The sequence below is a fragment of the Exophiala xenobiotica genome, assembly GCF_000835505.1.
Source record: "Exophiala xenobiotica strain CBS 118157 unplaced genomic scaffold supercont1.3, whole genome shotgun sequence".
NCBI classification, from domain to species: domain Eukaryota; kingdom Fungi; phylum Ascomycota; class Eurotiomycetes; order Chaetothyriales; family Herpotrichiellaceae; genus Exophiala; species Exophiala xenobiotica.
The window spans coordinates 4416779-4437904 of NW_013562492.1; the positions used below are offsets into that span (position 1 = coordinate 4416779).

A 21126-nucleotide genomic window follows, 5' to 3' on the forward strand; every position below is an offset into this window, starting at 1 on the left:
CCTCTGCTGACAAAACGGGTCGATGGAAAGGCGCGAATTACACAGTAGACAAGCAACAACAAGCCACGAGGTTACATACAGTCCAGTACTTTTGCGCGCGTACAAAGGAAAGAATTTTTGCGGGCGAGAAAAGAATTGGTGACGTCACAGGCCAAGGGAAAGAGAAATCTTTCAGCCTTGCGCTTGATCGCGAGGCTGAGGATCAACTGCCTGTGAGCAATTTCGATTGTGAGAATACCTAGGTGTCTACAGGTATTATTCAGGTTGACCAGGGTGGATATTCTTCGTTGTTCTTACGAGCAGTATGGGCATCAGTCGTCTTACCAAACTTCTTCTCCCCGGATGTTCAGCCTGGTCAGCAATCGATACATACTATCCAAGCCTTTGTAGCTCGCTGCAAGACTCCTCGCTTGGATCGAACCCTCGAGCTTCGCTTACATGGGTCTGTTCAGTTCTCCAGCGTTCCACTCTCCGCCGAACAAACCTCCTTCTCCATTGTGGTCTGCCCGTGGGAATCGTGCCCTGTAGTACCGAAAGCCGTTGCTTCTTCTGCCCCTCCCAGGAAGCCAAGGGCGGATTCTCCGGGGCAAGGCCTAAATCCAAGCGCATCGGACTGCCCAGCTAAGGCTGCCTGTTGTCGAGAAAAGCCTCCAGGACCTTTTTCTTGCGTGCCTCCAGGGCCTTCTTGTCCTTGCCTTTGACTTTGTCATCATTCTCGGCCCGGATGACAATGGGTGCGAATATATCGGTGTACGCGTTGACCAACCCTTTTCGTCTTTCAGATTCAGCAGTGTCGAATTCTGCCGTGCTCCCCGATGACGACGTATTACTCTGCGTTGGTCGACGACGTAGTGCAGAGAAAAGGCTTCTCTTGGGAGGAGCTTCTTCAGCATATACCGAAGGCTCTGTCCCCGTCTCACTGGACATAGTTGAGGCCCTCGAACGCCTTGAAGTATTTGGTGAAGCCGCTTCCAGACTTGAGCCGGAGGCTGGAGCTCCATGCGGCACAAGTTCGTTGATCATCCTCGTCAAGAGAAATGTGATAAATGTGAAAGACACACTGCGGATGGGATGTTGAGACAAGGGGTCCATGACCATGTCCTGGATACCTTCCCGACTAGGCTCGACTTTGCCCTTTTCCATTGTTATCATTCGATATTCGACCTCCGACCACGTTTCGGCAGGGATTATACCGTCGCGCAAAGATTGAAGAAACTTCACGAATGTCTCGGCAAGCACTTCCAGCTTGACGATGCATGGGACATCAGGGTCAAAGTTGGCGTCCAGCGGCCTTGCTGTGTCCATTGCTTCACGGATACCTGCCAATAGATCCGAGCGCTCTTCGCCTTCGTGAAAGGTCCAGGTATCTCGACTGAATGGCCAGGAAATCCCCTCTGTTTCGTATTGCCATGGTGGAGTCTCTCCATCATGGATCATACCCCATTCCGCCGTCGACCGTTCGAGATAAACAGGAAGAATCTCGGTAAGAGCATATAACTCCTTAGGTGCAGAATGATGATTCATAGAACCTTTACCCCTGCATTCTGCAGACTCTGTGCTTTGGAGCATACGGACACCACCATCTGGAGCCTGCACTAATTCCTCGAGACTGCGGAAGAATGCTGATTGTAACCAGGTGCCTTTGATGGGAATGAAATGATCCCTGCCATGTTCAATTCTAAGCACTAGGATATCTTCAAGCTTGGTCTCCCCGTTGTTCAACTCCTGTACCAGCTTGCCTTCAGTAATTTCGACCGCCAACTCGATGCTGGTTGTTTCACCAGGAGATAGAGTCATTGGGCTTGTCACATTGCTGCGTCCTTTCTCGGGCTGTCGCATTATATCTGGATCAGCCTTCACCTCCAGCCATCGCGGTGCGACCAATGATTCTTCCCCGGACCCTGCCGGCCGCTCGACGAAGGAAAATGACGCTGCAATTTGCCCGGTATTCGCAATGGTTATTATCCGGATCTTTCTGACGGCGTAGCGCACCTCGCCGAAGTTTACGGCATTCATGTCTGCCGCACCGTCAGCGTTTGATATTGGCTCGTCAGATTGGTGGCTTTCCACTACCACTGTTAATGCAGGTCGGCCTTCATTCTCTGCTTTATCGAGCTCCCGAGCGACTTCCTGGTGCACTTTCGCCTTCAATTCCGGGATGACTGCATCATATGTCAAGGTGAATACGGCATCCAAGGGTTTGTGGTCTGACGACAAGACTCTTTGATGCGAGATATAATTGTTAAGCTGGATGATGTCGCCATAGTCTTCGTGCGTCCGAACCAGTTCTGCGTCATGACAGGCATCTTCCTGCTCATCATACTCGTCGTAGTCGTCGCCATAGGCCAGGCCGTCGGTATCTGGGTCGTAGTCAAACAGAACATCGTGCTCCGCGGTTGCCTGGTCAATTCCACGAGCTTTCAAGGATTCGTCTTTCTTGCGGGCTTCCTCAAGCTGTTTCATCTTCTCCTCATACATTTGCTTGTCTCGTCGGGTTCTGTAGAGAATCCTGTCACACCAACTTGGGCTCCGCTTCTTCTCTCCTGAATCAAACATGCCCACACTCCCAACGTCGTATTTATAGGTGGGCAGAAAATTGATTTCTCCCTCTCGCCAGCCTTCATGAAAGGCTTTTCGAAGCCTTTGTTGACGCCGCAGCTGGTCATGTGCTAAGAGCGACTCAATAGTAGTTTGCAGTGATGCTGGATCCGACTTGGGATCTAAGGGTGGCTCTGCCTCACTGGCAGTGGCCGGTCGTTCAGCATCACTGTATTCGTAGTGAGTTTTTTGATGATTTACCGCGTCACTGGAAGGAGGGCTGACATAGCCCAGCTCGCTATCGATGCGTCGCTTCGACTTATTCTCGAGGTCGTATTCATTTCGAGTGTGCAGCAGCAACAGTCTCCGAACGTCCTCTCCAGGGATATCATCTAAGCGATAATTCAAGTCGCCAAACCAGAATGCGAAATCCTCATCGCCGATACTTTCCTCTCCACTTTCCACTATTTCTCCGTCCGGACTGACAGGCGCAAATCGGGTGCGATTCAATATCTGGGTTGTGTCCCAAATTCGACGATTCAGGGCGGTTTGATCGGCTCCAGCAGCGAGATGGCAGTTAACAAAGCACAATCGGGTCGTTTCAGCAATCATGAGTCTGGCTGAGACGGCACCTTTGTTGCCGAGATAACCCATCAAACCGGTTCCAACAGACGTCGTGCTCACCGAGCCGATGCTTGGAGCGAGCTCCGGAGAAGCGTAGATCAGAAGAAGCAGTCCAAGAAGCTGCTCTTCTGCGATCTTCTTATACCCAGGCGGCAGAGCACGTTTCAGCGCCCGCTTCCACTTTTTCCCAGGATTGGGATCAGTGTACGGCTTGATGGCTTCAGTCATCGAAGATACGTCAATGACCTCCTGCAGGCCTAAGACATAAAGGTCGATTTGGTCGCCGCTGGGCTCTCCCGGGACATCATTCTTGGGGACGGTGGTCTTCTTTTTCGTTGTTCTGACGCGTGCTTCTTGAGCTTCGATCGACTCGATGTTTTGGTCGCCATCGGAGTCGGCTTCATCGTCCACAGAGAGGCCACTCATATTTTGCGAGAGACCCCTCATTCCGTACCCTCCAACGAACCACGCACCCAAGTCCTTCTCAGTGCCACTGATCGAGGCAACATTCCAGGTCCCAATTTTGATCTTCATGGTCTTTTTCCGTACATACTCGCTTTTCCGAGCCCTCACGGCAGCTGATAATGATTGAGGCGCCGAGATTTGAGCATCTTGAGAGAATGGCGACGCTGGATATGCCCCTGGGGCTTTGAGCTGCTTCGAGCCCCAAGGATCTGACGACTTCCATGGCTCGGGGGAGAGTCGATTGTCATCGGATTTGTCTGGTTTTAGCGACATGGCAGTCCAAGTGGAACAGACAGCGTTGAAAGCTGAAGTCTATAGCTGTTCCGTCGTGATACTCATGACTGCGATAATTGTTGACGGCTAGCTAGAGACTTTGCCCATTTCAAGACCGAAGAACACAAGATCATGATTAAGATACAAAAAGATGCTATCTCTGTGTTTTTTTCCCACAATCAATAGTAATGATGTCTGGTCGCGTGGGTTCTGATGACATGATTTGGGGGAATTTGCACAGCCACGCCCGTCAAACGGGTCTGTTCTTGTCGCGCTCACTCGCCCTCGACGAGCAGGTCAGCAGCCTTGATCCATGAATTTACTGTGCATATGATCAACAACGAGCAAGCCAGGTACGTCTGTAATCCTTGCTCATCAAGTCTAGACCCAGTGATCTTCCTAGGTAAATCCTTGGCTGGGGAAGCGGTCGATAAGGAGCACGAACAGGGCAAAGCAGCCTTTGGTGAGCCTGCGATTTTGCGTCATCCTTGTGATTCCTCGCTAAAACATCCGACAACCCAACACCATGCTATTCTAACAATTGCATCCGTAGATTTGCTAGATTCTACCAAGTTATCCTCATTGGGATTACCGGTCCTTTTCACGAGCTTCTTCACACGCCATGTGTCGGTAACACTTCCGGCGCTTCAGGATGGATACACGACCGACCATCGACGATTCCTCGGGGCCTGTAGCCTTGTCCGCTTCGTTCAACAGTGATGCAAGTTGTTTCGCTGTTGGGCTGGACACAGGCTTCTGTGGTATGTCTCGTGCCTCAGACATCCAGAGTTGTGATCGCTGACCTTTGTCCAGTGTTCAATTCGGACCCATGTGAACTGAAGGCTTCCAGAGGTACCGCCTACATCGTTCCCTTTCCGGCCACGAGCTAAGGAGAAGCAGACTTGAATGCCGGCATTGGAACGGCCGAGATGCTTGGGCGGTACAACTATCTGGCACTAGTAGGAGGTGGAAAGAATCCGAGATGGCCACAAACAAAAGTACGGAGTGAATCCACCCCAGGGCGCAGGAAGAGCAGCGGGCTGATACAAACACCAGGTCATGATTTGGGATGACGCGAAGCAAAAAGTTGCTATCACCCTCGAGCTCAAAACTGCAGTGCTTCGAGTGTGCTTGACAAAGACTTGGATCGCCATCGCAATCCAGAACAGCATACACCTGTACAAGTTCTCGTCCCCTCCCGAACGGACGGCCATCTTTGAGACGGCAGACAACCCTCTGGGACTATGTTGCCTGGGATCCAGGGTGGTGGCATTTCCGGGTCGATCTCCCGGAAAAGTACAACTTGTTGAACTCGGCTCAGGGAACGTCAGCATTATCCCAGCACACACCTCAGCCTTGCGAGCGATGGACCTCAGCGCCGACGGACAACTGCTAGCCACGGCTAGTGAGCAAGGTACATTGATCCGCGTGTATTCAACATCAAACTGTACTAAGATCGCTGAACTTCGTCGCGGAGTTGATCCCGCCTATATCTTCAGCATCGCTATTTCCCCCAATTCCAGCATGCTTGCTGTTACGTCAGACAAATCCACCCTTCATGTGTTCGACCTCCCTCTGTCTTCACTGTCGCAACCCCACAGTCCGAGAAGCCCGCGCCGCTCACAATCGCCTCATGTTCCTGGAGACGAGGACGTCTCCACGAACCAGAAATGGGGATTTTTGTCCAAAATTCCTCTTCTTCCTCGAGTCTTCTCCGACATCTACTCATTTGCGTCGACGCATTTCGAGATGGGCGATGAGAATTTAGGTCTCAATGGATCCTCATTATCATATCTCCCTGCCCTGGGATCATTGCCGCATCGACCACAAAAAGGCATCTTGGGATGGATCGACAATGCGACTCTGATCTGTATCGGTACCGGTCGAGACGCCCGGTGGGAAAGATTTAGAGTCGGCGAAAGACCTGGTATTGCAGACGAGGGCCAAAGATCGGTTTGGAGAGATGGCTGGAGAAAGTATCTGGGCAGCTGAAGCAAAACTCAGATGTCGCTCAGATGTCCTAACTAGAAGAAGAAATATTTGGCTGACTGAGGGTCTCTGCCTCGAAGAAACAATCCATATGCCATCCGCTGAAGGGATGTGCCAACAACTTAGAAGAGCAGAAAGCCGCGATGGAACCGAGAGTCTGATTTGAGCGGCATCAGATTGGGCAAACCAAGAGCCGGTAACACATATTGATAGGAGCTACACATCCTCGGGCGATGGCAGAAGTATGCTTTCTATCCAGGATTCACAGACTAGATCACAGCCGTCTATCGAACTAGTGGAATGTGGTCCGGAAGTCTAGTGTGTTGGTTGTGTGCAAGGCTCTGTTCCTGAGGGAAAGACGTCACACAGTTGATATGGAGGGATTTCGTGCTTGGGGCCAGTGGCCGGCTGCAACAGAAAAGATGGAATGTGACTAACACTAGATGATACCTTCTAGATAAGGTGGGCAGCTGTGTATCAAATCAGCTACGGCATCACTCACGGTGACAGATCTAAGCACGGTATTTCAGCTATGCAGGAATGATTTTCGTCCCTTTTCAAGAAGCAGTCTCACAGCATCAGCCCGACTCCCTCGGGTCTCCACCCTTTTCGCCTCAAAACGGCCAGGGAATGGTATGTGGTGTCTTTTGCTCTGAGCAACAGCGTTAGTCGAATGACAAGTGGTTCGGCCACTTATTGTGTTTGACGAAGAGGATGTCCCAACCCTCGGAAGCATCGCCGGCGCAATCCCCAACTGCTTGGCAGAATATGTACGAATACCTAGTGACGAATGCTGTCCTCTTCGCAAAAGCAACATGCAGTGCGAGGGAGTACTCGGCCTCCCTTTCCCAACTAGCATCAAGTTTTCATTGCCATCGGGCAGACAATCACAGCAACGACGGCAGCAGCATGGACGTCAATTGGCTTACTATGTAAGTGCCTGCGAGGAGCTCCATATATTCGGACTCAATGGACGCCCTCTGGCGAGCCTGGCGTGGCATGTTTGCAGCAAGAAAGATAACGCAAGCTGCATCTGGGCGCTAGCTGCACCACCGGAGTATTCGCAAACTCGAATCGAAACGCAGAGTTGCGCTTCGTGGAAGGTGGGGGACTCCCTCTGGTCTTTCCCACGGACCCGCTCAACGGGGCGAGCCCTTGACAGCTCGATTGGCTGGACAAGGCCCTCGCGGACGAGGCCGTTGGGTCCCATCCTGGGCTCTCACAAACGTGGGATCTAGAGGCAGTCTCGTTTCTTGCAGAGGCTGCCCAGCTCATTACCTAAACGCATGATCTATCAACCAGGACCAGAACGAGGTTAGCAGGCAGTGCGACGTGGGTTGAGCTGGTGATTCTGCCACTGCTAGCATCTGCAACTACCGAGCAGAGGGCCACGACGAGCAATCCCTAAGCTATATAAGCACCGAAGAACTTGAAGATGCACCTCTTCTTCTTTTTTTTTCCCATCACGGCAACGAGAATCGCTAACATAAATCACAACGACCAAGCACAACTTTGAAAGAAAGCATCAAAAACCCCACACACCTCACAATGGAACCTCACTGCAGTACCTGTGGCCACGCCGCCTCTGGATGCAATGGATGCACTTGCTGCTCGGTATGACCCCTCCGTCCTCTTCTTTTGTCCTTTCCTCCTCCATGGCTCCCATCGCCTGGTCACATGGGGATAGGATCCCGTACTGACATGCCGGTTCAATCTTCAAGCACTAAACAATACCGTACGAGTCTCCGGACCAACATGCTTAAGGGCGAAAGACAATCTCTTCGATCTTTGTTGGACGTATAGACGGGTTGAAGTGCCTCAAGGCATGTAGTACGAGATGAGATGAGCTGGGCTGGGCTGGATGGGGCTTTGGTGGAGGATGCTTCGTCTCACCGAAGACCTAGATAGCTAGTCAGGACAACTTTGATTCGGCAATACCACTACCTTATACTCAGCCCCGACTTTTCACACTCTCCAACGTACATTTCCGTTTCCAGGCCTAAGAAACTCGTCGTTGTCACCTGAGTCCATGACCAAGCAATTGCTCTGAGGACTAGAGCATAGAGAGATACTGTATGTTCCCAACAATGACATTAGCCGCGCGCGCTGGTTAATCAATTTGCAAGAAGCGAAAGTGACAGTCCGAGCAATGGTTGCAGACGAAGCAGGGTTGCCTGGGGACTCGTTAACAGAAATGCTGTTGCTATCAGCAGAAGAGATGCAAGAGACTGGACTGCGTTTACTACTACGTATAGTCGTTGCGAGGGAAGCCTGCTTCGGCCGAGGCCGTTTGCCTTTCGGGAACACTGGCGGGGCCCGAGCCTCATACTGTTAGTACAGAGTTAGCCTAGGAGCCTCGTAGCATCGTCAGCAAACTTCCAACTTGTGTGAGACAACATGAATGATCTGTTAAAAGTTCCAAGCAAAACTCAAGCGGTAGAAAAGGTTCAATCTTTGATTTCTCCGAATCTGAAAGAACAATATCTAGATCTCGAGCCCATCTCAACGGACCCAGTTCGAAGATTTAGGTCCCATCGCCTCGCCATCCGACGTCCCCAGCGTCAATTGTTGTTAGTAGCAAAGAACATATCTTCATCTCGTTTCGCTCTTGATGTCGTGCAGACAAGAACATGCTTATTACCGTTCACATCGCATTCCAATGTGGACGTTTGACTCCAAACCAGCTCTACCTTCGCCTCGCAAAGCAAAAGGAACAAATTCCCGTCTGGCTACCGTCAAACCTGAGCTTGGGTCCAGAAATCAAGGCTAGCAATCACGTCTTCGCCACTCTCGTCTTCATAAGCGTACAATATCTGTAGAAGGTTAGCTACATGGCCATGCCCATTCAAGACTGATAACTCACCTCTCGAGTGCTCGAGTGAAGCATCCTCACATTCTTGCCGGTCATGACATGAATCAACTCGCTAGTCTCAATATGTCTGATCTCGATAAAGCTTGGCTCAAATGCAAGAATGTACGGGTAATTCAGCGCAAAGGCTTGTGGTGTGCCTTCCCAGGTAATCTTCCAGTCCTGTCGAGCACGCCACCCATTCCTATTGACGAAGAAGCTAAAGTCTGAATAATTGAGTAGGAATTCCCCGTTGAGTCGTTCGATGTGAATGGGCTTGACGTTTTCCTTTCTTGTCACAAAATCAAGAGAAGTATCGGCTTGATCGAGAAGTGACTGTCGCTCAGTAGTCTCCAACGACACGACTTCGAAGCCCCTGGCGCAGCCGACGCAGAGTGTCGACCTTAGGTAGTGGACCGATGTCGATTCGGCTGGGATGTAAAATTCCTGCATCGTTGTTAGTATGGGCCGATCCGGCAACACGATGGACATACCTTGAAAGGCTTCAGAGCATCTTGGCCACTAGCAAACATTTTACTGATGGCAGGTTTCTTCTTGCCCTTTGTGAGATCGTCCATTGGCTCGTAGACCTTGATTGTGGTAGACAGCGCTGAGGTCTTGACGGAGCAAACCAAATGTCTACCCAAGCCGATTCCAGCTTTGAAAAAATTGGCGTGGCCCTGAATCTTTCGAGGTCGCGTTGCCAGTGGGTTCTGATTGTTGGCGTCGAGCGCTTCGAAAGGGTAAGAAGTCAGTGTCTTATTTGACAGGACCAAAAGTAGTCTGTACTCTTCGAGCGTGTCGATTTGGGATACCTGGGTTGCATCCAGGATTCGCCTCGGCTTTATGGACTTATCCTTGGTAAATCGATCAGCGATGTAAATTCCATTGTCAGTGCCAATGATGAGTTTTCTACCACCATCGGTAGGCACAAGACAGTTGACACGGTTTTGGGCATTGAAGAAGCCTTCGCAGAGGATTGCCTTGGTATAGAAGTTGCTGCTGCGTTCCCGAAGCTTGCTCTGTTGTTCTTCCACCAACTCAATGAACTTCTTACGTTGCGTGATGGAGGTGGCATAGAGCTGGAGTTCGTACGCACCCTTCCCAAGGTGACGAAACGTGATTGGATACACTTCCTTTTGGCCTGGAGTGCTTGACGTGGATGATTTGGCCCCCGGGATCAGACTTGACGATGGACGCTTTGCAATTCCTAGGCGGGGAATGACTTGATCCATTTCAGCAATGACCAGAAGCTCCAAGGGGATTGGTTTCCTGTAGACACGCAGTTCTTCTCTTTTATTCACAGTCTTGACCCTGCACATCAAGACGGCATGATCAAACAAATAGACTTGTACTTCTGCAGTGTCGGTCGGCGTTTTCTTGAAGCTCATCTTGGTCAGGATGACACGATTTTCCTCGGTGAGCTTCAAATCCGTGTATTCTCCTGGGTTCCATTTCAGTTGCTGATTCAATTGCAGCAGGTTGAAGTGGTTCTCTGCCTTGCCACTTTCGGCATTGACGCGTGCCAGGAAGTCCCTGATGATCCCGATAGCTTTAGGGAGGTCTTTTTTGTCAGGGTTGTCGTCCTTGGTGTATTTCAGTACGTTATCGAGAAGTAGTGGATATCGAGCCAGGCGCGTCGTCGGCTTTGTCAGATACCCATTAAGCTCAAGCTTTCTTGACTCTTTGAGTCTCTCAGTCTCATCGACGAACCTAGAGAATGCTGGGTTTGCCCCCTTCTCCTTCTCAAACTCGTATTTGCCGTACATCTGATTCGCACCATACTTGATGAAAGGGTCGAATTGGGGAACCCACTTCAAGAAAACATCACCGATGCTCTGGACCACATGTTGTTCCTTTTGCCGCTTGGACAGCTCGTCCGCAAATTTGCCATTGACTGCGAGGACCTCAAGGCAATTGCCGAAGACGGTACGCACAAACTTCTCCCGTCTCTCTTCTTTGATTGGGGACACGACGTTACCCAAACCGCGCAGTGGTCTTATCCAGAAATCGCGCAGGTATTCCAAGTCCTTGACGAAGTCGCGCTCTGTGTACATGATCTCAGAGATGACCTCTTGCCTCTTCTTTTCACGGTCATCGATTCTATCGGCAACCTCTTTCGGCACACTGTTGATCCAGAGCTTCTGTTCCTGGTCATCATCACCATGTAGACTGCCTCTTGAATTCGAATGTCGTAGGCCCGGCTGTGGTTTCAAATTGAGCCGGGCTTGTTGTTCCAGTCGTCGCGGACACGCGATGGAATAGCAGAGGTTATCTCTTGTGCAGGTTGGGGAGTAGCATTCTGTGAGCAGAGTGAAGACACCATTGACATCTTTGGACGATGCCTCCTCTCCCATCGTCTCTCTGAACTGGTAGACCTCTCCAGGCGCATCTCTCAGACGGTGTTCATATGTGACATCATGGAAAAACTTTTGCGCATCAAGGGCGCGACCTAGAAGAAGAGCCAGGTTACGGTCCGTTGTCTTGATAATGTATGCGATCAGATCGACGGCCTCCGCGCCTGTAAAGGCATTCTTGTAGGACAGGTCATTTTTCTCCCGATCACCGACACCAATACGTTCTTGAAAAGCGCTAGCCACGCGCGACAGAAGAGCAGGATAGACCAGCGGCGATTTCCGCTGAACCACAGTCGCTGTTGTTGTCTGACTTGAGGACTGGCTGGACGGCGGTGGTCGTTGCTTCATGCTGTCGCTACGGGAGCCATTTATAGTTGTGCCTGTCATGTCGGACGAACCTGACGCGACAGAGGCCGAGGATACTGTGCGCGGAGTAACGCTGGTCTCACTAGGACGCCGAGCCCGATGCGTTTGCATATAAGCCGGTGAGCTTGTCGAATTGAAAGATCCGTTGGGGGATACTTGGTCCGCGAATGGATTTGAATCCGTCTCTCGACGACGTCCAGGCACGACTCTCCCACTAGTCAACTGCTGTGCATGATCACGATCGAAAGAATAGGAGCCCATTGACATTGCTCTATCATCAGGCCTTTCAGGTATATGTCTTCCTTGTGCTGTCGTTCTGGATGCACCCATTCCTGCATACGGTTGTTGTCTGAATGCGCTAGCTGTGCCTTGCTGGAAACTGGTCGGAGGAGGTCTGTACCCAATTGTCGGCTCTCCCGGTCTAACCATGGAGCGCGATCGGTACGCATCGTTGTTGAGCGCTGGTGGTGGCATGCGGTTGGGTATCGGCTTGCGCTCGTATGGGTTTGCCATGATTGGCGGCGCTCCCGGCCTAGGATCGATGCGCTGAGGAGGAGGATAGGGTCGTCGATCGGGAAATGAAGGAGGTGGATTATGAGGCATGGGCCTGTTTGTTCCATTCATATACGGCTGGCCTGGAGCAATGCCGTTTGCTCGATCATAAGTTTGAGGGGGTTGCCGCACGGGAGGAGGAGGTCCGTGTCTCGCAGACATTGTGTGCTGGGATGGCATGCCAGACCCCATACTATTCAGTCGATCGTACATTATGCCGGACGACTGCGTTGTCATTGTCTGAGATCTTCCTGGAGGCGGCGCCCCTCCGAATATGTTGTGGAAAGCGGCGTCTCTGTGACGATCGGCCGAGCCACCATAGTCCTGGCCTCGGGAAGCATGGTAGCGAGACTCGGGGCTACCATAGTCTGCCATGCTCAGTCAAGAGATAGCAGATGAAGGACGGCCTTGGAGGGTGGTGTATGTCACCGAAGGTGCATCGAGCGCAACTGGGCTGAATTGGCAGGGGCGTTGGTAGGAAGTTAGGGGATGTTCGCTTCCCCTTCTCTCTTCTATATCTGCTTTGTCCTAGTCCGGATAACTCGGATATGGACAGACTATCGCATGCAGAAAGAGCTTCGGCGAGGCTTCGTGGGCAAGGAGGGTGGATAAAAGGTGGCTGAGGTTAAGATTGAGATCTGTGTCGTGGAGGGAGTCGCGGCCCAGGTGGATAGAATTACATGTGATGTCGCACAAAATCATGCCTCTCCCATGCCAGCAGGAGCAGAGCAGAAATGACAGATATGGCCTGAGGATGTGAAAATAATGTGCGAATGGCTATAGTGGTGGTAGAGAGTGAACAAGTTGACCAAGTTGAATGTCGTGCAAGATGGGAGAGAGACGCAGCCTGTTGCCGCGTGTCATTGGCTCCTTCCCGCGAAGCTTTTTCCACTCTCGCAACGGTGATGTGACCAGCAGCAGCAGCAGCAGGCATTTCTATTCTACCCACAGCTGCATCACCTCCTTCCCCCTCGCCCTCTCCATTATTTCAAGGCGATAAGAGAACAAGCTACGTGCTTACCAGATCGACAAGATGGCAGGCATCATGGATACTCCCGCAAACGAATATACACCCAGCTTTGCACCCTTCTTTGGAATGGCAAGTCGTTCCCATCACACCTCACTTGATAGCAGTGCTGACAATTCATTAGGCTGGAATTGCATCTGCAGTATGTCGCCGAAACTTCGCGTCGAGACCTTCACTGACCGACGACTCGCTAGATGATTTTTGGATGTATGATCTATGGTTGATAGAGACTGGTGGTAGCAAGATACTGAGAACATACAGGTCTAGGAGCAGCATATGGCACGGCAAAAGCAGGAATTGGCATCGCCGGTGTTGGCCAATACCGCCCTGATCTGGTCATGAAGGTCTGAACAAGCACAACCACCCCGCCACTCAGGACTGACCAGGCTATAGTCACTGATACCGGTGGTCATGGCTGGTATCATCGCCGTCTACGCTCTCGTCATCTCCGTATTGATTGCTGGAGACATGGAACCTCCACCAGCAAAGCACTACAGCCTGTTCACCGGATTTATGCACCTGGCCAGCGGTCTCAGCGTTGGCTTGGCCGGTTTGGCCGCTGGTTATGCCATTGGCATTGTCGGAGATATGGGTGTGAGGTCTTATATGCAACAGTCGAGGATCTTCGTAGGAATGGTGCTCATCCTGATTTTTGCTGAAGTGCTGGGGCTCTATGGCCTGATTGTGGGTTTGCTCTTGAATTCGAAGAGTTAGACGAAACCGCAGGGGAACGCCGCTTGCTGAGAGCGCAATCGAGGGAAATTTACTGCTCACGCTGCTACGATTGTAGACAGCATTGCAAGCAGATTCTCTGTACTAGTAATGTTTCGAATCAATTCAATGCTACATGATGCCGTTCCATACGCCCCATCCACTTCGCGTCATCCTTCCAAGAACGTCCCGAGATTTCCACCAATATGCTTCAAGTCTAGTAAAAACGTATCATGACCGAAGAGACTGATATCCTCTCCTAGCTCGACATGGGTCACTTGATGGTTGCCCGTGGCACGTAGTGTCTCAGCGATTTCGCGTTGCTGCCAGGCTGGGAAAAGGATGTCACTTGCCACGCCCATGACCAATACGGGATGTGATCTCAATGCCTCCATACCTCTAACAAGATCCTGAGGCGGCCCGGGCGCAACAGAATCAACAGCCTCATCCATAGGAGCCGTAAGCTCCTGTTCTTCATATTTCTTCGAGGGTAATGTCAGACTGCAAGAGACGTCATTCCGTACCGGCCGACCTCCACGTTGGCTCAGTTTTTCAAGGTTCTGCTGCCGCCTTATTCTGGTCCTGTCCTGATGAGCATATCCCAAGTCGAAGAGATCCATGGCTTTCGATACATATAGGAGCGAATTCGGATCGTACTCCAGGGAGAACTTCTCCCCAGCATGATCAAGGTACGTTTCGATAAGGAAGTCGGGGCACAATGCAGGCTGTTTGCTCGGGTCCGCTCGCCGTCGTCCGAATCGGTTCTCCCACTCGGGTCCGCTTCGATAAGTCACAGTGGCAATCTCACGGGCGAGTTTCATGCCAGAATGGGGCGGGATGCTGTCGTAGTAAAAGCCGCGATTCCACTTAGGATCCATCATCAAGACCTGCCGTTGTGTATGCCTCATCGCGATACTATAGGGGTGACTCCTAGCACATCCAGATATGCTGACGACCTTGCCTACTCGGTCGGGAAAATGTACGCCGAAAGCAAGACTCTGCATTCCGCCCATACTTGCCCCCACACTTGCATACAATCGCTTGATACCAAGGCCATCCAACAATCTTGCTTGTGCTCGTACCATGTCGTCCATGGTTAATATGGGAAATCTTGTGGCATACCTTTGCCCATCGGAGGGGTCGATCGAAGAAGGACCGGTCGAACCAAAGCAACCGCCGATCACATTTGTGCATATGACGAAGTATTTGTTGGTGTCTATAGGTGCACCTGGTCCAATGAATTTCTCCCACCAGCCAGGTTTTGTGTTAGCCTTGGTGCTGTGTGCGTGGCTTGACGCCGATAGACCAGTGTGTAGGAGGATGGCATTGCTCTTGTCTTCGTTCAAGGTTCCCCAGGTCTCATGAGCAATTTCAAATTCTGGCAGGACACCACCCCAGTCAAGTAGTAGTGGCTCAGGACTATGAAACACCACATGAGTACCGGTGGTATAAGAGGGCTCAGGGCCAGACTCTAGCGACCGGCTCTGTAATGCAGCCGTCTTCTGTTCCTGAGCGTCAAGACACGGGAATACCATGGCGGGATTGGAAGGTTCGGCGGGTTCCCAAACATCCTCCTCTTGTGCTGGAGCAGCTGCCTGGGCGTGGTGGCCAGAGCGAGTGTGTAGATAGGCATTCGTAATCGGATTCTTGCTTGGGACGCCAGAATGCTGCCGTCTAGGGCTGAAGGGAGAGGGCTTCACGGTCATAGATTTGGAGCCTCGAGTGAGCAGGCGAGCCGCTATCTGAGCCCCTCGGGGGGCCGCCATGCTGGTTGTCGATTCGATCCCAGACAGATGATGGGAGAAGAGAGGACGGTGCCTCTTTCTGGAGGTAGTTTTTGAGAAACAGACTCCATTTTGCCCTCTGACATATTTTGCACTGGTTCAAGCACGAACTGACCGAGGGAATTGCGCATTAGCAGAATCACATCATCAGGATCCAATGGAAATGCTAAAAAATTCTCCGAGGTCGCTCGACCTTCCACGGTTAGACACTTCTAGCGTGAGATCCAGACCTCGAGCCCAGATGGCAGATGTGGTGGAATGTTGGTACAGAGCATAGTTATCAACGGCCAGAAGAACGTTGGCGGCTTGTCAAGATCAACACTGGATGATTGTGAAGAGCGCTTCTCGGATACCCTTTTGCTGGAAAACTTGTCAGCCAAGGAAACTATCCACGATGACTTGTTGCAAGGTGTTCCGGATCAGCTTCTCTCCGTCGTCCTGAAGATCTTCTTTCAATAATCGGACAATTGATGGAAATAGTCCTCCAGATTGTTTCACCATTGCTATGGTGTCGGAATACGCCATGCCAGCGGACAGACAAGAGCCCTATCAAATCACCTCTTGCGCAGCGTGATGGAAGCCCACAGTACGCGTGTCGACAAACCAGCACTGCCGAAGATGTGGAGATAGGATTGCGTAAGGCGGGTTCCAGCTGAGTGTCCATTGCTGTGGCATCGCAGCGATTGACTGTGTACCTCTTACAGCAAGTACCTGTAGACGATGCTGTTCTGTAAAGAGACGTGGTCTCGAATGTTAGCCTGTGGATTTTTCAAATCAAGCTCGGCTGTCCGCTCAAAGACCTAGCACTAGCTTTCAAGATATGTACCATAGTAGAATTTGGCCAAGTCGAGTGGAAATTCGATCATAGGTTCGGATATTGTATCTCAAACAAGTAGCACCGGCATCCTGAAAGCTTGTGCTGAAAAGCGAAGCCGAACCCCTGTCAACCTCGATCCAGCAGGAAGGAACCCAGTGGAAACCCTTAGTGTGGTGGTGTGCTACAAGGAATAATCTTGCGGTCGTCGTAATGATGCACGTTCAGCCAGAGACAAATCCGTGCGCAGCTTCTCGTTCTCAGCATCCTCTCCTTTATTTCTTTGCAGACGGTCCACTCTCACCCTGATTCAGCACTCGACTCTCCTTGCAAATCCAGGTTTGATCTCCGGCGGACGACTCTGTAATATCACCCTGCGCTCTCTCTGCGCACCTCCAACTACGCAGGGCACTCTGGACAGACACACAACTTCGAAACCACCATGTGCAACCAATCAACTTCATAGATGCGGGCGCCTGCACTGGCGCTCACCTCAGATTCGGACGGCATCCGGTTAAAAAAGTACACAGTGCTGCGGCAGTGAGGTATACCTGCACCCAATGATCGCCGCTACATAATATCTCAACTCGCGCGTGCTTCTTGGTGACCGAGTGAAAAGGCCATCTTTGAACCGACTTCAGCCATGGTGATCTCAACAACAGTGAAGCGAGTAGCTGCGGTTGCTGCTGTCCTCCTCACCTTATTCCTACTCCTCCGGCCTACCTCTCCCTCAGTGTCTGATCCCGCCTTGGTGCATTCGACGGTGCAAAGAGCAGGACAACCTTCGAGATCCTACCCTCCACCCAAATCGGTATCCAGAACCCAACAAGACGAACAGACCCTACAGAACCTCGCTTCCAAGCCATTGCGTGAACGCTTGCGCTATCATTTCCCTTACGACATCGAGATCAAGTTCCCTGCATTTGTATGGCAGACGTGGAAGACAGGACCAGGTTCGGGCAAATTTGAAGAAAGGCTGAGACCTTTCGAAGCCTCATGGACAACTTTACACCCCGGTTTCGTTCACGAGGTCATTACGGATGATGCTGCGGTTCACTTGATCAACTATTTATATGCTTCTGTGCCGGATGTTGTCGAAGCGTATGAGGCCATGCCATTACCAGTTCTGAAGGCCGACTTCTTCCGGTATCTAATCTTACTTGCTCGTGGAGGCATCTACAGTGATATCGACACTCAGGCGCTACAGTCCGCCGCCGATTGGCTACCCCCCAATCTCGACAAGTCCACCGTCGGCTTGGTCATTGGAATCGAGGCAGACCCAGACAGGCCGGACTGGAACGAGTGGTATGCTAGGAGGATACAATTCTGCCAGTGGACGATCCAAGCCAAACCCGGACATCCTGTCTTGAGAGATATTGTGGCTACGATTACAGAAGACACTCTGGCCATGAAAAACGCTGGTCGTCTTCGAAAGGGCAAACTCCCCGACAGGAGTATCATGGAGTACACAGGTCCCGGTGTGTGGACCGATGCACTGTTTACATATTTTAACAACAAGGAGCACTTTGATTTCAGTTCACGAAGGTCGAATGTTACATACGCAGATTTCTTTGGTATCACAGAACACAAGAAGATTGGCGATGTTGTTGTCCTGCCGATTACCAGTTTCAGTCCCGGAGTCGGCCAGATGGGTGCTGAGAGCCCTGACCATCCGATGGCTTTTGTGAAACACGAGTTTGACGGTGAGTCCAAAGACTTTGCCCGGCATGCGATATCTCAACTAATCAATGACAGGATCCTGGAAGCCACAACAGGAACGCATGAAGGGCGAATAGTGTCTCAATGCTTTGCTAACTTGTGGAGATATACATGTTTAAGTACAATGAAAAGTCTTGCCGCGTTCTGAGCAGAGCGGGGGGTTCGTTTTGGTTGCCGACAGGGTCAACATTGGGGTCCCAGACATATTTCAATAGACAGCTCGACAGCTCGACAGCTCGACAACATCCGAGAGTTCTCCAGCTCAGTACAATTGTTGTATCCCGTCCGATCCTACGAATTCGGGCCTGGAGCCTAACGGCAGCGAAAAAGCAGGAATTCTCCGCGGGACGAAGTGGCTATCAAACAAATTGTCAGTGCATATAGACGGCGTTGAGAGAAAGAGCACAGGCCAGCCGGGATGACGGGACATGGCATATGTGCAAAGACCTCTTATTGACCGTCATGCTCCAATATTGACAATGCTAGTGACCGAGAAATATATTTCGCTACGTCCTCATTCAATAATAGCTGGTCGAGGCTATAAGCGAGCAGACGCTTTTGCAATTCTGGGAGCGTCTACTCCCTACCGACCAAGCAAGGTATGAGACATTGGCCCAGGACACCAGGTCTTTGCCTTGGATTACTTCTACTCGTAGCGAGCCCTCCACTGTGGTGTTCCGTTCGTCGCGCTATGGTTGAATCCGACCAGATCAGCCGTGTTTGAGTTGGACAGACAGGGCTCGATGATCGAGACCAGACAGCTGAAATCGACCGCTGAATTTGTTATGGAGATGGAATTTTCGGGTTCCACAAGCATGGGCCGCCAGATGCTCAGATTTCAGTTGGCTCACAGTGCTCACTTGTACCAAATATCAGTGCATGATGGTGCCTAGTGCCTAAGCTATCCGCGTATCGCAGGCTGCAGGATGCCCAAACAAGGCTTCTCACGCTCCTCCGTCATCTGCAGCTGGCTCGCTTTTTTTGCCCCGCCATGCCCGCGCAGGCTCTGGCTACCTCTTTTCAGCCATGCCCAGCGGTCTCGTCGTCCCACCCTTTCGTCATTCTCAATCCCATGTTTCAAACTCCACTTGGTGAGCGCCAAAACTGAAAGTGTTATTGTCGGTGCTTGCTTGTTGGTCGTTGGTTGCTGATTGACAGCTATTTTCCATTGCTCTACGTCGCGGCGGTGGCTTGGGTTCGGCTGCTGGCTTCTTCCACGACTGCGCAATTCAATCCCTCGTTCCCTCACATTCCCCCACAATCTGTTCCTTGCTCTATCTATTGTGAATTCGGCTGTCTCGTATTTCCTGAATCGCATGGGTGCAATTGGCGCTCCGACATGACTCTAGGCCTCCACGGCTGCCACGATTAAGGAAGATGCAAATTGGTTGCACCGATGAGCACAGCGACGCTTCAGCCGTCGCAGCAACCGCAGCAGCCGCGAGCAGCCTCAGCTCAAGGCCATAGGCAATCTCTGCGACCTGGTAACCCACAAAATGCTAGAAGCGCCTCCCATCCTCACCCGAGTCGCCAGCACGAAAAGGATCTGGTCCTCAACCATGGCCACGCAGAGAAATCGAGGCCTGTCATGCCTCCGGAGGAGATATCAAAGGATCCTGAAAAGAAACAGTTAGGACAATCATCAAGACATTTGAAGCTCAGCGACTTCGAACTGATGCGGACCCTGGGTATGAGATCTGGTGATTGCCTGCTCGGATTCTTAAACTGACAACGTCTGGCCAGGAACCGGAACGTTTGCTCGAGTGTGGCTGTGCCGATTTGCCAATCCTCACCCACAAGACAAAGACAAGGTCTTCGCGTTGAAAGTTCTAAAAAAAGTCGATGTAATCAAGTTGAAGCAGGTCGAACATGTGCGGAACGAGCGAGACGTCCTTGCCGCAGTCGCCGGGCACCCTTTCATAACGACTCTGGTCACGTCGTTCTCCGATGACACCTCATTATACATGCTCCTCGACTATACTCCCGGAGGAGAGATTTTCTCCTACCTTCGACGTGCGCGGCGCTTCTCCTTCGCAACAGTACAATTTTATGCGGCAGAAATCACTCTGATATTGGCTTATCTACATGAAGTACAGTTTGTTGCTTATCGAGATCTGAAACCCGAGAATATCCTGCTGGATGTGGATGGCCACCTGAAACTCGTCGACTTTGGGTTTGCCAAATACCTACCGCCTACCCCCGATCAAACGTCTCCCAATATTCCAAACAATCACCATGTTAAGCCGGCTTCAGAGCATCCCGAGCCGCAGGCGAGCGGAGCAGGCGTCACTTACACTCTTTGCGGCACTCCCGAATATCTCGCCCCAGAAGTCATCCGTAATACCGGCCATGGTACGGCAGTCGACTGGTGGGCATTAGGTATCTTGGTATATGAAATGCTTATCGGACAGCCGCCCTTCTGGGACCAAAATCCCATGCGGATTTACGAGCAGATTGTTGCTGGCCACATCCGCTTTCCCACCCCGCACCAATCCCAGCCAGGCCATCGACATAGCCTCCACGTTCCGAGAGCAGCACGCGATTTCATTCTGGCATTGTGCAAGACCGATCCTACTCAACGGTTAGGCCAAATCGCAGGTGGCAGCAAGAGGGTCATGGAGCATTACTTCTTCGATGGGGTAGATTGGGATGAAATCTACTATCGGAAACGAAGAGGCCCTATTATACCAAGGGTAGAATGGGCTGGAGATGCCGGCAATTTTGACGAATATCCTGATCCGGTGGAAGGCGAGGAGAGTGAAGGTGGTAGAGGCAGATACACGGACGAGCTACGTGAGGAGTGGGAAGAAGCCTTTAAGGATTTCTAGACCCAAAGACTGTATCGCCATGACGAGGCTCGGTCGGATCCTTTCTGGGTTGCTCGGAAGGCGACATAGGACCATTGATTTACCGGCATGTTTGTTAACATTTTGGTTTTAAGACACCAGGACTTGGGGTACAAGCAAGGGCTGTCTGATGCACGTGGAAACAAAGTAACCATTAACTATAGAAAGTAAAGACCAGATTGTCTCAAGTGCCACTTCATCCCAGAAGTAGCC

At 51.3% G+C, this 21126-nt stretch overlaps 7 protein-coding genes across 15 annotated transcripts; 4 read left to right on the plus strand and 3 right to left on the minus strand.

Annotated features, from left to right (window-relative positions):
* Positions 1-215: 215 nt before the first annotated feature.
* PV05_05899 (uncharacterized protein) lies at positions 216-4115 on the minus strand. The gene has a single exon (XM_013462464.1). The coding sequence runs from the start codon at positions 3898-3900 to the stop codon at positions 622-624; it is 3279 nt and encodes a 1092-aa protein (XP_013317918.1). The 5' UTR covers positions 3901-4115; the 3' UTR covers positions 216-621.
* PV05_05900 lies at positions 4075-7850 on the plus strand. 9 transcript variants are annotated; one of them, XM_013462468.1, is made up of 7 exons: positions 4075-4363; positions 4454-4661; positions 4714-4752; positions 4801-4898; positions 4957-6351; positions 6400-7503; positions 7611-7850. In XM_013462468.1, exons 2-5 carry the CDS (start codon positions 4553-4555, stop codon positions 5890-5892), a joined length of 1182 nt encoding a protein of 393 aa, XP_013317922.1. In that variant the 5' UTR covers positions 4075-4363; positions 4454-4552; the 3' UTR covers positions 5893-6351; positions 6400-7503; positions 7611-7850. The 9 variants fall into 9 exon arrangements, with proteins under 9 accessions (XP_013317922.1, XP_013317923.1, XP_013317921.1 ...); XM_013462469.1 differs by having other exon boundaries at positions 4075-4253; positions 4304-4363; positions 4957-7503; XM_013462467.1 differs by having other exon boundaries at positions 4957-7503.
* Positions 7851-8323: 473 nt separating this feature from the next.
* PV05_05901 (uncharacterized protein) lies at positions 8324-12808 on the minus strand. Its single transcript, XM_013462474.1, has 3 exons — positions 9232-12808; positions 8753-9184; positions 8324-8702 (listed from the first exon to the last, which is right to left on the minus strand). Exons 1-3 carry the CDS (start codon positions 12385-12387, stop codon positions 8625-8627), a joined length of 3666 nt encoding a protein of 1221 aa, XP_013317928.1. The 5' UTR covers positions 12388-12808; the 3' UTR covers positions 8324-8624.
* A 133-nt stretch (positions 12809-12941) lies between these two features.
* On the plus strand, positions 12942-13890 carry PV05_05902 (V-type proton ATPase proteolipid subunit 2). The gene is made up of 5 exons (XM_013462475.1): positions 12942-13111; positions 13164-13181; positions 13234-13246; positions 13301-13383; positions 13433-13890. The coding sequence occupies exons 1-5, from the start codon at positions 13046-13048 to the stop codon at positions 13751-13753; spliced, it is 501 nt and encodes a 166-aa protein (XP_013317929.1). The 5' UTR covers positions 12942-13045; the 3' UTR covers positions 13754-13890.
* PV05_05903 (homoserine O-acetyltransferase) lies at positions 13786-15644 on the minus strand. The gene has a single exon (XM_013462476.1). It carries the CDS (start codon positions 15514-15516, stop codon positions 13921-13923), a length of 1596 nt encoding a protein of 531 aa, XP_013317930.1. The 5' UTR covers positions 15517-15644; the 3' UTR covers positions 13786-13920.
* Positions 15645-16575: 931 nt separating this feature from the next.
* PV05_05904 (uncharacterized protein) lies at positions 16576-18992 on the plus strand. The gene is made up of 2 exons (XM_013462477.1): positions 16576-18051; positions 18104-18992. The coding sequence occupies exons 1-2, from the start codon at positions 16992-16994 to the stop codon at positions 18142-18144; spliced, it is 1101 nt and encodes a 366-aa protein (XP_013317931.1). The 5' UTR covers positions 16576-16991; the 3' UTR covers positions 18145-18992.
* A 225-nt stretch (positions 18993-19217) lies between these two features.
* On the plus strand, positions 19218-21104 carry PV05_05905 (uncharacterized protein). Its single transcript, XM_013462478.1, has 2 exons — positions 19218-19755; positions 19811-21104. Exons 1-2 carry the CDS (start codon positions 19464-19466, stop codon positions 20893-20895), a joined length of 1377 nt encoding a protein of 458 aa, XP_013317932.1. The 5' UTR covers positions 19218-19463; the 3' UTR covers positions 20896-21104.
* Positions 21105-21126: the final 22 nt, after the last annotated feature.